General features: G+C 35.7%; 2 protein-coding genes across 2 annotated transcripts; both read right to left on the bottom strand.

The window, feature by feature from the left end:
• Positions 1-312: 312 nt before the first annotated feature.
• LOC138319600 (uncharacterized transmembrane protein DDB_G0289901-like) lies at positions 313-14,411 on the bottom strand. The gene is made up of 7 exons (XM_069262749.1): positions 14,239-14,411; positions 12,108-12,812; positions 11,741-12,010; positions 11,292-11,480; positions 10,463-11,091; positions 1,978-2,104; positions 313-1,601 (listed from the first exon to the last, which is right to left on the bottom strand). The coding sequence occupies exons 1-7, from the start codon at positions 14,303-14,305 to the stop codon at positions 313-315; spliced, it is 3,276 nt and encodes a 1,091-aa protein (XP_069118850.1). The 5' UTR covers positions 14,306-14,411.
• Positions 3,755-8,549, bottom strand: LOC138318030 (uncharacterized). The gene is made up of 5 exons (XM_069260064.1): positions 8,156-8,549; positions 6,416-6,446; positions 5,585-5,728; positions 4,727-4,969; positions 3,755-4,284 (listed from the first exon to the last, which is right to left on the bottom strand). Exons 1-5 carry the CDS (start codon positions 8,285-8,287, stop codon positions 4,256-4,258), a joined length of 579 nt encoding a protein of 192 aa, XP_069116165.1. The 5' UTR covers positions 8,288-8,549; the 3' UTR covers positions 3,755-4,255.
• Positions 14,412-15,002: the final 591 nt, after the last annotated feature.

Here is a 15,002-nt window from a genome sequence, read left to right as displayed (position 1 = left end):
GTTCATGCAGATTGACTTTTTTTTTTAATCACAAAATTCGAGAAATTAAATCATAAACGAAAGAACGTTTTTTGATTCCCATTTTTTTCAAAGTCTATATAGTTGTACATACTATATATATATATATATATAGTAGCCAGATGAACAGTAACAAAATCATCATATGAACAAAAATATTTGTATTAATGACATTTGTATACATTCATAAAATTGTCAAATTCAGTGAGTTATTTAAATGATTAATACTGAATACACGATATATCACCTTTTGCATCTATATTGCATTTTACAACTATTATATATATATATATATTATAGTGATAATTTTACAACCTTGCTTATCTTACCCATAAGAGGATTAAGTGGGTTGAATCCTGATGTGGCCATTGAATTGGTGGCGACTGGATCAAACGAACCGGATGTTCCACTTGGTGCAGACGACGACTGACCACCACTTGATGGCTGTGACTGCTGGCTTGACTGTGTTTGGGTTTGGCTCGGCTGCTGAGGCTGTATTTGAGCCGACGGTGACCCTGATGATGCTCCATTACTCGAACCACCAATACCTTGTTGTTGTGGGTTAAAACCCTGACCGCTTGAGAACGAAGGGGCGTTCCCTCCAGTTCCTGCGCCGGAGTTGGCAGCGTTTGGATCATATTTTCCGCCAGTGTTGACAATATTATTGGGATCATATTTCGGTATGAATGAACCTGAAGACCCGCTGCTACCTGACGTCATACTACTTGAGGGAGAAGAAGCACCCGTATTTCCTCCGCTACTGGATTGTGATTGTCCTAAATTTGAATTGACTTGATTTGGATCAAAGGATGTGGATGAGGAGCCTGCTGACTGTGACTGCCCGGCGGAAGGCTGACTGATTCCTTGTGTGTTTTGTGAGGGTTTCCCAAAAGTGCTTGCACTTGCTGCACTCTGTGAAGATCCTGTGCTTCCCGTCGTGTCACCTCCACCAGACTGAGAATTTCCAAAAGAGCTTGCGCCTGAAGAGAATCCTGATGAACTACCAGATTGAGAACCAGCACCAGATCCACTTGATTGGGATGTTCCAAAAGTATTCGCAGATGCCCCGAATGAACCGGCTGATTGCTGTCCAGATTGCTGACCTCCTGATCCAGAAGTCTGAGGGGACGTTTGAGATGCAGCTATTTGTGACCCTGATGACCCACTTCCAGGGTTAAACATAGACCCAGATGAAGACGAACCTGACTGTGAGCTACTCATCGCATTAGGATTGAACGAAGAGCCCTGATTTTGGTTCATTTGGTTAGGATTAAATGAGGAAGAACTACTCATACTCCCAGAGGACTGGCCCGAAGATTGGCCCCCGCTTCCGGATTGTTGCTGTGAAGACCCTGACCCTCCCATTCCGTTAACATTATTTGGATTGAACATACTGCCTCCTAAGTTTCCCATAAAGCTGTTAGGGTTAAAGCTTCCATAATACTGGCTGTTTGACTGTGTGCCACCGGAGCCTGAGGAGCTTCCAGACATCATGGCATTGGGATTAAACATAGAGGACGTACTACTCATCATCGCATTAGGATTAAATGAATCTCGTCGTAATATTTTATGTAGTCTTTCATCTGCAATGTAGGTCAAATATAATTTGACATCAGAAGTAAAAATTGTTTGCCAATTAATTGTCAACTTTTACATTTTACTAATGGGATAAATTGTGTTATTAATATTGAAACATGTTTCCAAACAGACATTTCGTCTAAATTTTGTAACAAATAAATTTTAATAAACCGAAACTACAATATAATATCTTGAACGATTCATCAATTATAGCATTTTCGACATGGAATAGAATAGTCATTTAACTGATTTTGCACTGCTTAATCAAATGGCTTCGAAACAAACATATCCAAGAAATACACAAACTTGTTAACGTTTTTATATAGCTTTAAAAATACACCCATACAAAAACACATATGTAATAATAAATGAGGAACCTACTGTATGTGTTGTGCCTTGCGTGCACTGATGGCCAGTTCACCAACGTAATTAGTGCAATTAATATCCCAATATACATGTCTATGGTGATAGATGGAAAGTTCACACGACCAAACGTAAGGATTATAACCTGTTATCAGGATTGGTCTGACAGTCACGGACAATCGGTGGTCACTTGCCATTAAAATTGGTCACTCACGTGCAAATTTATATCAAAATGTGATATTTAGTTCTATTGACACGATTTGATTATCTCATTCACTGGATCTTTCTTTTTTCTTCATATAGCTCGAAATGAGTTTCAGTTTTTTTGTATTTTGTTCATGAATATCATCAGAACAAAACATGTCAAATGATTTTCTGGCTTAGTAATGATAATCCATTGTATAAGTTAAGGGTCTGTATATGAATTGTAATTTTTACTGTATCTTTAGGGATCGATTCTTGATATGGACTTATTTTAGAACAAAACCACGCATGTAAAGTTTCCATTAATTGAAAATGTTATTTCTCTATAAAGACTTAAACAAATGCGACAACAAAGTACCGTAATGTATTGAAATCATATCTGTTACAAACAAATTATGACAAATCGCTTTCAGTTTTCGTTTTTATGATAAAGATCCCAAAGAATTATTGTCCATTAAACGCAGTATAATAATCCCTTGGTGTGAAGTGCATCAATTTTAACAAGATTGTCCTATCAAAATTAAACTAAAAGTACAGCACTACATTTCTGTATTATAACATTCTTATAAGGAAAGGGGTGTGAATTCATAACGTAAGCTAGTAGTCTTCAAGAAAAATGGTTAGATAGTCTTTTTGAGTTCAGAATTCAATGCACAATGCAAAAATAATAGAAATGTATAACTGCAATGGCTATTCTGATAACATAATTGGGGTGTATTATGTCCACATTGGTGTGTAAGTATAGAGATAATTTTGTGAAATGCATTTAGTGTATTTATGATCCATTCTTATAATAGCAATCGTGTTGACAATAATCCGTCTTTCTAGTGTAATATGGAACTGTCACCTCTATGAACAAGGACCCTGGGATCTAACACAGGTGTGGTAATTCTTATCTCCTAGGTTATATATGCCATGTACAGTGTCACATGGCAAAGGCAGGAAGTGTCGGGCGTGATTTCCTAAGGACTTCCACAAGTCAACATTCCAAGTCCATGAGAACTCGAACTTTGGATATGTAAGAAACAATAAAAGATTTTTGAGTAAAACTTATTACAAAAAAAAAAAAAAACAAACAAAAAAACAACCTCGTATGGTAAATATATACATTGCTAATATATCTGCAGGGTTGATTTCTCAAAAACATTAAAAAAATAGTCTTAGGTTTGTATCATTGGTCAGTTAAAAAATAAATTAATAGAAAACTTAATGAAAAATGTATGATTCTGTTTATCACAAGACCATATATTTCGGAAGATTTTAACGTCAGAACGTGTTTCAAAAATTTGTCTTCGAATACTGACACCACATACCCGTATTTGTTTATATTCAATTTTATATCATGCCTGGTACATCCAGTGAAAAACGTTCTATGTTACATTTCACAAGAAACATGCCACAATATTACAAGGGTGTAGAAGCTAAAACGCTTGGTCCCATACAACCTCATGGAGCGCTAAAATTTTTAACCCCATGGATTGTTTCTCTTTTTATGTTTATAGAATATTATTTTTTCTGCGTTGCAAGAGTAATAACAATACAACAAATTGAAAAAAAAAAAAACAACAACACATGACAGTTATAATTTTGACATTTATTATGTTTGAGATCATAATTATCATGTTAATATTTTAATTAGTAAATATATACGTATTAGGCAAATCTACGACGACATTTGTGTTTGCATTTTTTCAAAGACTTAATAATTTGAGTACAAATATCTCATGAATTCTATTTCACAGTGTTTTATGTTTCGAAAAAGTATGACTAACACTAACACATAAATATACAAACATATTAACTGTACATACACGACATGCGGGAATCATAACATGTTTTGTTTCATTAGATCAATTGATTTGTTTGTGTTGATAATGATTATGTAATTATGTCTGTCGGGGTAGAAAAAAGACAATCGCCGCTAATATAACGAATCAGAAATCACATTGAGATAAACATTGCTCTATAGAACCTTTGTTTAAAACACTTGACGGTATTGTAACAATCGAAGAGTGAGACAATGACATAATGTCTGTTTATGACACGAGACAAAGTCTATATGCATTGTTGTATTATACCAATTATATAATCTTCATTTCCCCGTCATCAACTTGACGAACTCTGAAAATGAAGAAATTATTTATTTTATATGTATTTTTTAAAAAATCCATATTGAATAATTATGCTAATAGTGAAAAATCCCTCATGAATAATTATGTTAGTAGTGAAAATTTTAAAACATATTTTTAAAAGAAATGACTTAATAAAAATACTATTGATTTTAATGTTCAGCAACGATGATATTCACTAATTCATCACATTTACAAAAATAACACTGTTCAACGCAGCATACATACAATAGCAAAGTAGGAAGAGACGCAAAGGTGCACTTAAAACAAATACATCATTAGAATGGTTATGGCTTAGAATTATCCCTTTTTGTCATTTAAATCACGAACATTCATTTACATATTGCCTATAAGGCAGATATATCAAAATACAACACAAGGGATATTAATACTGATTGGTATTATAAAAGAAAGCCCAACAAATCGTCGAATACCTTTATAGTTCACTTTGCCGTCATTGTTAACGTCTGCTTCCGACATTAACATATTGACCTCGGCGTCGGTAAGGATTTCCCCGGATGTCGCTACGACACTTTGCAGCTCATTAGCTGTGAGGTATCCGTTACCGTCTTTATCAAACAGACGAAACGCCTCGACTAGACCTGTCTCTATGTCTGCTTCCTGCAGACGCTTGGCAACAAGATGGAGGAACTCGTTAAAGTCTATAGAGCCATTTCCTGTAACAGTATAGATAATGATAATAAATTTTATACATTTTTTTTAAATAGCAGAATGCTTCAGTTAGAAATGAAAAAAAAAAAGAAAAAAGAAAAAACATTCGAAAGATAGCAACATACCGCAGTCTCCCAAAACATACTACCGCAACATGTAACACATTTAATACAGGGATGACCGTCTTTTGTGAAGTACAGAATAACATGAAAAGGATTTTTAAAATAGAAACAAGGATTTGGCACATACAAATGTATCTCACTATCAACCAAGAGAAGGACATCATATTTGAATAAAACCACATGCAATTAACTTGTCCTATATATGTTTGTATAGCTAAACTATAGATGGGTATCTTATATGTAAATACAATGAAAGATCAGATTATTGTGGTTATTCTTTATAGATCTAGTTTCTACCAGAAATTATGATTTCCATAGGAATGCTTTAATTGTTTTTATACAATTATTTGCTACAGACGACAATTCATCATCTTTCAAAACCAATTTTTTCACTCACATTTAATAGTTGCGTAAAATAAGAGCTGCACCATAAAGTTTATATTTGTATCATTTTTTATGAGACTTTGAAAAGAGGAAAATAAACCAATAAGGTCATACCATCACTATCGACTAGAGATATCATATCGTGGATTTCAGCATCTGTTGGGTTCTGGCCCAGAGATCGCATCACGTGACCTAGTTCCTTTGTTGTTATAGTTCCATCACCATCGTGGTCAAACAAAAGGAACGTCTCCTTGAATTCTGCGTTAATAAACAAATATTTACTTTTTCAAAGATTATACTACAATTCAACAATAATTATATGTATGTAAAAAAGCTGACACAATCCGAAGATGAATATTATGAAATTCACATATAGAATTTAGACTTCGTATTTTATGCAGTAAATCACTGTATTTTCGCCTACATCGTATTCCGCGTCATCATTATTTTCGTGAATTCGCGAATACATAAATCGCGTTCAAGGGTTCTTACTGCATTTATGTATTCACTTGTATGTTTTAGTGTTTTACAGGGTGAACATTTAACATCGTCACGGATTTAAAAGATCCATGATGGATTTGAATCAAATTAGTCCACTGGAATATATTGTAATGTTAATATTATGTTTATTTAAAAAAAGTATTAATCACATTCAAAGATTGACTTGGCAACACTTTATTAATGCAATCAAGCTGAATATTCAATGGCATTGGATAAAACAATTCGGTCTTTGTATAGTACAGAGCTATCTCCTTTGCGAGTAGGTATCCGTTGTGACGTCATTGTTTTGTGAGCGAAACTCACGTCGTTCTCTCTAAAAAGTATTGTCTGTTACCCTCGTAAACACATAACGTCACAATCAATACCATCAAACTAATGGTATATGGTATGACGTCAACAACGGTGAGTTAAAACAAATATTAGGATTCTGAGAAAGAGGAGTACCTGTTATCTGTTCTTTGGTCAGCTGATGGACCTACAAAAGAAATGCTTCCGTATATAATATATTATAATATCAACCGAATGGACACAGATAAAAAGCATGAATTTTCACAATATCAAGCTTTTACATGAATCTTTTTTGGTTGTTATAATTCTACATCTACCTAATGATTGACCTACTTCATCATATTGAAGATCATGTCGATATAATTGAAAACATGTTTGATATCCCTTAAGATAATTACTGTAGATCTTGTTATATTTGTGTCCAACTCATAAGCTTACATATTCTCTCCGACATTGATACCCTACCACAATACACCGCACGTACTTGATCTTGTTTGGTGCAATGTTCACTGTTGTTTGGTGCAATATTCACTGTATTTTTCAATCGGTGCTCTGACCAAAATAACTCCGATATTTTACTGGTTCGTTTAAAATGCTTCGAGTATGTATACTGGGAATTCTAAAATGTATGAATGGAATTAGACTACTTTTATTTAGAATGTAAAAAGGAAATTTATTGTTAGATATGAAATAGATGAAATCAGGAATTTGAATTTCCCATCATCTCTATTTAATTATGGTGAAGCTTGCTCGTTCTCGATGGAATAGAGAACAATATTGCATAGAGTTTTAATAGAACTGACGTAGTCAACCATATTTGTTTCAGTGAACCGTTTTGATTACAAGTTATTGATCACCAGGTCAGGGCAACAGCTGTTTCAATGATAATAATGATGATAACTTAGGTAGGCACTGGGATAACATCAACTAAATGACAACTTCATGTGAATTATGAAATGTGGAAAGCATCATAGCCACATGCCTACTTCAGGAAAATAAATTAATTGATATGAATGAAACGCCTGACAACGCACCAATCACAAAAAATAGTTAAGTTTCAAATTTTAGTGAAATGAATTAGTGCAGTTGACTGCTATATACGGCTGCTGACACTACAAGGTCGATCCGTTGGCAATAGGATGTCACCAAAACCGATTACAAAATAACATAACGCCAAGTTAATGGATAGAAATGAGCCAAATCAACTGATATCATAAAGCATTTATTAAGAGCTTTCATTATTTTCATAGTGATAAAGATGCTCTACCGCTGACAAATCGTATTTTTTCACTATCAAAAAAAGGAGCAGACGATTGAGTATTTTTCTTCAGTTACAAAAGTTACTTACTTTACACCATTACCACCATTGATAAGTTTGAGCTTCTAATTTTACCTCAAGATAAACATTTTAAAAATGATCATCCCGAAAAAAATCCATGGCACTCTATCCTATATGGAAGGAAGCACTGAATATGCACCAAAAGCAAAATAAATTATTTTATGTACTTTTTTGTTAATTAGACATATGTATACACGATTAATCATCAATTATTGTTCAAATGATAAGTATCATTCATGCTCTGTCAGCGGTGGATCATCTTTAAAAAAAAAGTATCAGATTGAAAGTTAAACATACATTCTGACCTTGTCATCATTTAAAGAAGCTAGAGCGCCACAATACACATTACGACGAATAATGGAGACAATATATTGGAGACTAGCGAAGTTGCTGTACACCGTGCAATGTGTACAGTAACAGATACCCGAGAGTATTCAGTAAGATACTCGGTATCGTATAAGATACACAGTACTTTGTTAAGCGCTGTTAGGTGTACCATAGACAACTAATATCGTTCTAATACTTTTTAACTTGAATATTAACCGTACATTACGAACCTTGCTAGGTACACGGATATCAGAATCCGAGTATTCCGACCCATTATTCGAGGCTTCCGATGACTTCCGAAAGAAGCTCAGCCTCCTTGAGGAAGAAAATGTTGTATTCCTTTTGACGAGATTCATGGCCATACTAATACTAATCCGGTTGGACGTGTAGTCCAAATTTTCACCCCTTTACCAACAATATCTCCGCTACTCTTCGTTATTTTAGAAGTAACAACAGTTATTGTCGCGCTGGCTTGTTGTTTAAAAGCGGGTTTATAGAAAGGTGTCTACCACGTGTTACATGCTGAGTTTTAAATGGGAGGACAATAAAAGCGTTAAATACCTACACTCGCTCTATTTGAACAGAGAATTTGTTTAGAAAAAGACAATATATACACAAGGGATATCAAGTGTTTTATACGTACCATGGTTGACAATGTGGTTCCAATTATGACAGTTTTTGGTATTTCCCAAGGATATAAAGCATCAGGTCGTACATCAGTTCGACTTTACTCTTTCTATAGTTGGGTCTTAAAGATGGAGTTTGACAATATAGTCCACTAAACGCTAATCGCGAGTGTCATTTGGGTATTATAATGACTTAATTATAACAATGGCTATTGTTTCCTGCCGTGATTAGGAACAAGCGAGAGTTGATTAAGGTCGATAAGACAAAGACTTTAGTTCCCACTACGGTGATTGAAAGCCCTTGTGTATTGTGTAACTTTAATACATAGCAATGTATACATGATAAAGTGTTGATGAATCTATACTGCTGATACTCTTAGGTATATGTGGACTCATAAGAATGTCAATGTTACATTATATATCATTATCAAATCTGTCTTACCGACCGCCCCTATATAAAGACCGCCTACTTAATAAGACTACATGGCCGATTTTAACGCAATTGAACTCGTGAATAAAGGCCTTTTGGCTATAAAGACTCTTTTTCCTGTTCATTGTGTGGTCTTGACTGTATTGTGTAAATACTAAATAGGATATTAGAAAGTAATATTTCATAGATTGAATGTGATGCTAGAATGAGACAATATGTGCTAAGCACGAGTATTGTAGAATGACAAATACATAAATAGACGTCTTTGTCCTATATGCTTATACTTGTACTGTATATAGAAAGCATCTTACGGAATAATGAACATTACCTTTTGTTCTCAATATCTACTTCAGTAAAATCGCAAAAACGCTATCCTTCAATTGCGCGATGGAACATTTAATGATGTACCTTTTCTAGATTATATTATGCATATATGCTAGACGAGAGTCTCTCTTTCAATATGTATCTCTCTGTCTTTCTAATGTATTAGATAACAAAGCTCCAAAATAGGTATGCTATTCCACATATACCATAACTATACCGAAGTTAGGTTTTTAATTTGTTTTAATTAAACAGCATTTACACTTCAAGCATGCATAATAAAAAACAAATTCAGCTGATGTATGGATTTCACATTCTTGGTATGACATGTTTATGAGACCATAGACTACAGTTACTGTAAACAAATCGATTACATTTCGCAATTTTCGCGGGTAATTAGAAATGGTTAGAATTAACCCCCGCGAAAATGAACCAAACAAATGTACAGCAAGGTCATATTTTTTAGATCACGAAATCAAATCGACACGAAAAAAAACATTGGTCATGAAAACGCGATATTTAGTAGCCACGAAAATAGATTACAACAACAACTAGTCGTAAATGTTATACACACAATACCGAAGTCTAAGGGGGGGGGGGGGAGTTCGTTTGTTCCATGAATTTCTTCACACGTTTAATGCACTAAAATATGCATTTATTTTCTCTCTTTTTTTCCAAAGTTTATCCTGTTATAAACATACTCATGACAAATACAGATTATCTGCTCCCATTTTTATTGTATTTTATTACAAAGAAAACAATCAAGAAAATCAAATCTTCTGACGTCGTTCCTGAAACAAATAGAGGCAACGAATATTTCACAGGCTGGATAAGTGGACAGAGTAAATGTATACAACCCACGAATCTGATGATAAATTGTAAATATAAATTTGATAATGAAATAAACCAAGGTAAATATTGGAGACATAAGTACACTAAGAATTTTATTTGGGAGGAATTAGAAGTTCCACGGGCCAAGCGATGAAAATTCATCGGTTTTATGAAACATTCTTCAGCACATCATAACAACTTGATTCGTCCTTGTTATGTTTTACTTTTATTACTATACTGTTTTATATAAATCACTGGCTATGTATCAATCTTTGACTAGTAAATATGACTGTATTGTTTTATTGTCGTAGTGTGTCTTACTTTATTCAGCGTCCCCCTCCTCCCATCATCATGTTAGGGTTGAAGAAGTTAAACACTTGGCTGTTAATCTGATCTGGGTTAAAGCCACCTCCACCACTTCCTCCTTTGCCAAGTTGTACCGTTGAGGGGTCAAGGAAGCTAACTTGGATTTGGTTTAACTTGTTCGGATCGAAGGATGGGATAGAACTGGAACCACCGCTCCCACTTCCGCTTCCGCTTCCACTTCCACTCCCACTTCCGCTACCGCTTCCACTTCCGCTTCCACTTCCACTTCCACTACCGCTACCACTACTACTCCCTGCACTGCTTCCTGAAGAGGAAGGTGAGCCGCCTCCCATGGTAAAGGCTGACGGGTTTGTAAAAATGCTAGGTTGTGTGAGCTGTGAGGCACCAGACGTCTGACTTGAAGCTCCGGACTGACTAGCTCCCCCGGTCTGGCTGGCACTCCCGGCTTGACTAGCACCACCAGTCATACTAGAACTTCCGGACTGAGTGGCACCACCAGTCATGCTTGGCATACTTGCTCCTCCATTCTGAGTTGCTGCACTGGTCTGGCTTGATCCGCCAGAGGAAGATCCTGTAGAAGGCGCCATAGTTCCACTTGAAATTGGTGCTGGAGCACTTTGTCTTTTGATATCTACACATAAGAGCAAATTAAAAGTTATCAAAGTAGACTAAAGCGTAGCCAAATGCTCTTAAGTGTTCAGTGTATTGCTTTAAAAATATATACCTAGTCTACTTTACATCTTAGTCATTTTTTTTTTCATTATTAAGAAATCGTTTTCCTTTTTGCAGTTTACACCGCATTGTTATCAATAACAATCAACTTCAACATACAGCGTCTGCCAAGCTGAGACTGAGGGTCAAACATGTTGAAGGTGATGGTGTTCCATTGATCCGGGTTGTACATCCCACCGCTGGCTCCTCCAGCACCAAGTTGTGACTTAGATGGGTCGAGGAAACTGGAGGTTAGCTTGTTTACAGCATTGGGATCGTAATTAGGTATCGATGTCTGTCTCGTATGACCTGTATATTACAAATGGGATGGAAATTACACCCGAGGTCTAATAAAAAGAGTTTGATAAAAAGAACAAAAATATATATTTACCCATACTTCATTAAACCAAGACTGCCTATGCTACTTCTTTCTGTGACAAATTTTCAAAAGAAACGAACACTTAGGAAAAGTCTTAAAAATATTCGCTTACAAATCAAAAGAAAAGTAAGCTCGGTGGACTTAACGATCTTCTTCTTATATATATGCTAACCTTATCAAAGTCACTTACGACGTCTGCCAAGCTGTGACTGAGGGTTAAACAGGTTGAAGGTGATGGTGTTCCATTGGTCTGGGTTGTACATCCCACCGCTTGCTCCTCCAGCACCAAGTTGTGACTTAGATGGGTCGAGGAAACTTGAAGTCAACTGGTTGACTGCATTCGGATCGTAGTTAGGAATTGACGAAGAAGAGGAGGAGGAAGAGGAGGAGGAAGAGGAGGAGGAAGAGGAGGAAGAGGAGGAGGAGGGGGAAGAGGGTCCTCCAGATGTTTGTCTCTTTACTGCAATGACAAAAAAATAAGGATATGGTAAGAGTACTGCACACAACTTTCTTGATTATTTACTAATGCTTATCTATGTAAGAATATGTTTTCTTACCTGATACTCTCCTTCCGACCAGCGACGAAAACGCCATGCCATTGATTTTGTTAGGATCGAATGTTGCAGAGAAGCCAGAAGAACTGGGTTGGCTCATTTGGTTTGATACAAAGGAATTCATGTTTGATAGAAAATTAGACATTGATTGGCTTGAAGAATCGGAAGAGGAATTCGAACTATCTCCAAATGGATTCATGTTTATAGGATTTCCCGATTGTAACGGGTTTCCAGCAGGCCCGGAGTATCCATTAGTACTCTGTTGGCCTGACGATGGCTGTGTGTTAAAGGGGTTAATCAGCCCTGAAGGACCCGACAAGGGATTTGAGTTTGTGTTATTGCCGGAGGAACTTTGTTGCCCTGTTGATGGTTGTGAGTTAAAAGGGTTAATCGCTCCTGTGGGACCCGACAATGGATTGGAGTTAGTGTTATTGCCAGAGGTACTCTGTTGTCCTGCTGATGTTTGGGTATTAAAGGGATTTAGAGCAGAAGTTGGCCCGGCTAATGGATTGGAATTTGTGTTTCCTGAAGATGAGGATGAAGTTGAGGTCGAGGAAGAACTACTTTGAAATCCAGCTTGATTCATCTGAGACTGTGCAGCGAACGGATTCATGACATCACCGCCACCACTCATGCTGCCCATGTTTGCAGGACTAAAAAGTGAGAACCCGGAATTGGCACCGGAACTGGATGTCTGTCTTCGGTTTCCTGAAGGAGACCGAAACTTGCATATACGAAATGAACTGGATCATGTGGTATTTGATTGGAATGGCGCGAAAATATGTCCATATACAAGGTAACATGACTGAAGGCAAGGCTTTAAAGGCCACAGCCAGATGTCTAAGTAACTATTAAGTATGAATGTGAAAAGAATGAATTTTATGGATATAACGGAGCCGAATTTTTTGTTTGATTTTTATTCATGCATTCACACTATATGTTTTGCACCAACCCCCATTTAAGAAGGAAGAAAATGTATTTCCGCAACAGATATTCCGTGTTTGGTGTGCCGATTATATTGGAAGCTTGTATGGAGAGATTTTGATTTGAACACTACCAGTGAATACACTTCCTTGCCAGAAAATTGCCAAACAAATATTGCTGGCGCATGAAATGGATTTGAAATAAACTGTTATCGATGTCAACGATCAGTGTATTATCATTGTATTATCAAAATGAATGTAATAAATAAATTGGTCAAGTAAAAGTAATCAAAAGTCATATGAAAGTTTGGAAATTAGAGCAATATAATTGTATAAAGAATCGAATCATAAGAGCATTTGAAACGCCCGTTCATATAATGGGCTTTCTGCAAAGTATCATATCCATGGTGATTTTTTTACCCATTATTCCCATATGAATCCAATATGGCCGCCGAAAACTTAACAGTTTGCAGGTTTGAAAGTTGAAGATTTTCTTATATTTTCACGTATAAGTTATATTAGTGCGGCATTCCTTATCATGGAATGAATAAACCCTTTGAAAAAAACATTTGAAGTTGTGGTCGTAAAATATTTCTTTAACATTTGGTCAACATCAGATTAAACAAATTTCGGCCTAATAAGACATGTCTTTAACAATGAAACATATATGTACCATTAAATTCATGCGCATCAGAAAGGGAAATCTTAAAATCAAAAGATGGCAATAAAAAAACCCTCTGAATACAATTGCTTACTTTGTTCTATTTTGGTCACTTGTTGTTCGATTAACGAAAATCAAATTACAGTCTTTTCACAAGTAATTACCGTTTGAAATGTTGACATAGATTTACGCTTGTTGGTGATTTAATGCAGGAGAAAAAATGTTAAAGTACAAATTTCTAGAAAAAATAAAATGTTGATTCAATTTTGACAAGGGAGACATATAACAATAGTTGGTTTGAAATGAGACTATAACTTAAAACTAACTCACCACCACTCAATTTTTAATATAAACTAACTCACCACCACTAAACTTTTAATATAGTAACAAAATTGATAAGGACTGATAAAATCGTCTGCACGTAAACATCTTCTATAATTATCTGTATCAAATTATCACTGTGTAATTAAAATCATATATATTCCAACTGACAGGCAAATATCGGTATCGTATCTGATTGATGAAACTGATATGATGTGGATCATCTTACCTGCAATGTTCCTCCCCAATCCCCCATTGAGGAGGGTAAAAAGTAAAAGAAGTGACAAGCACTTCATAATGATCGACAGTAAGCGTTAATCTATTACTGACAAGGTTCTGGCAGGTGACACAAATAAGGTGCACCCTATCGGTAGATATATTATCTTTAGCGTGACACTGATGGTCGTTATCACGAGTGAAGGCCAAACTGACCATTCCTTGACCGTTGCTCTATTGAACAGGAATTCCCACTTCTTCCCAGAAGTGGCCACCTGTCAACGTTTGGAACCGTGATATTGGTCAATTCTGCGATAACACCCCACGCCATTTTGAAATCAGCTTTTTCTCGGTATAATTTTAAAACATGATCAGTTTGCAATTTTGTTCAATCACAAAAAACTATTTGAATAAGCAATTGGCTCTGTAGTGTTAAACATAAATAAGCAAATTTCGGAAGTATTACGTGTCCTGTGAACGTTTTAAACGCTACTTCACAATTGATACCTAAGACTCGTCAATAATGTTTATAACATCGATGGTAGAAATCGGAGGCAGTCACATTCGAAAACAAAATGTCTATAATAAAGGCTTTCAAAGTTAAGGTGAACAGGGAGGGCGGTTATGGAATTAATTACATACCGAAGACTTAAGAATCAAAATAAAATAAAACACGATCGTCGTGTACGTTTTGCTCGTTGTTCCTATATAAACCTCCAATGAATCTGTTTTCTGTTACCGTCCATTGGTGTCGTTGTGGCGTGACATTTATTAAGG

The sequence above is a fragment of the Argopecten irradians genome, chromosome 3 (genome assembly GCF_041381155.1).
Source record: "Argopecten irradians isolate NY chromosome 3, Ai_NY, whole genome shotgun sequence".
NCBI classification, from domain to species: Eukaryota; Metazoa; Mollusca; class Bivalvia; order Pectinida; family Pectinidae; genus Argopecten; species Argopecten irradians.
Note: the sequence above shows the minus strand (reverse complement) of the source record. Positions and strands in the feature narration are given on the sequence as shown.

Bases quoted from the DNA above. Each gene is read 5' to 3' on its own strand.
- LOC138318030 (XM_069260064.1), bottom strand. From the start codon at position 8,287: ATGGCCATGAATCTCGTCAAAAGGAATACAACATTTTCTTCCTCAAGG. The intron at 6,447-8,155 runs GTTCGTAATGTA...TTTCTTTTGTAG, and splicing joins ATATCCGTGTACCTAGCAAG to GTCCATCAGCTGACCAAAGA. The intron at 4,285-4,726 runs GTATTCGACGAT...CTTCATTTTCAG, and splicing joins CGGCAAAGTGAACTATAAAG to AGTTCGTCAAGTTGATGACG.
- LOC138319600 (XM_069262749.1), bottom strand. From the start codon at position 14,305: ATGAAGTGCTTGTCACTTCTTTTACTTTTTACCCTCCTCAATGGGGGA. The intron at 12,011-12,107 runs GTAAGAAAACAT...TTGTCATTGCAG, and splicing joins GGTCGGAAGGAGAGTATCAG to TAAAGAGACAAACATCTGGA. The intron at 11,092-11,291 runs GTATGTTGAAGT...TCTTATGTGTAG, and splicing joins GTCTCAGCTTGGCAGACGCT to ATATCAAAAGACAAAGTGCT.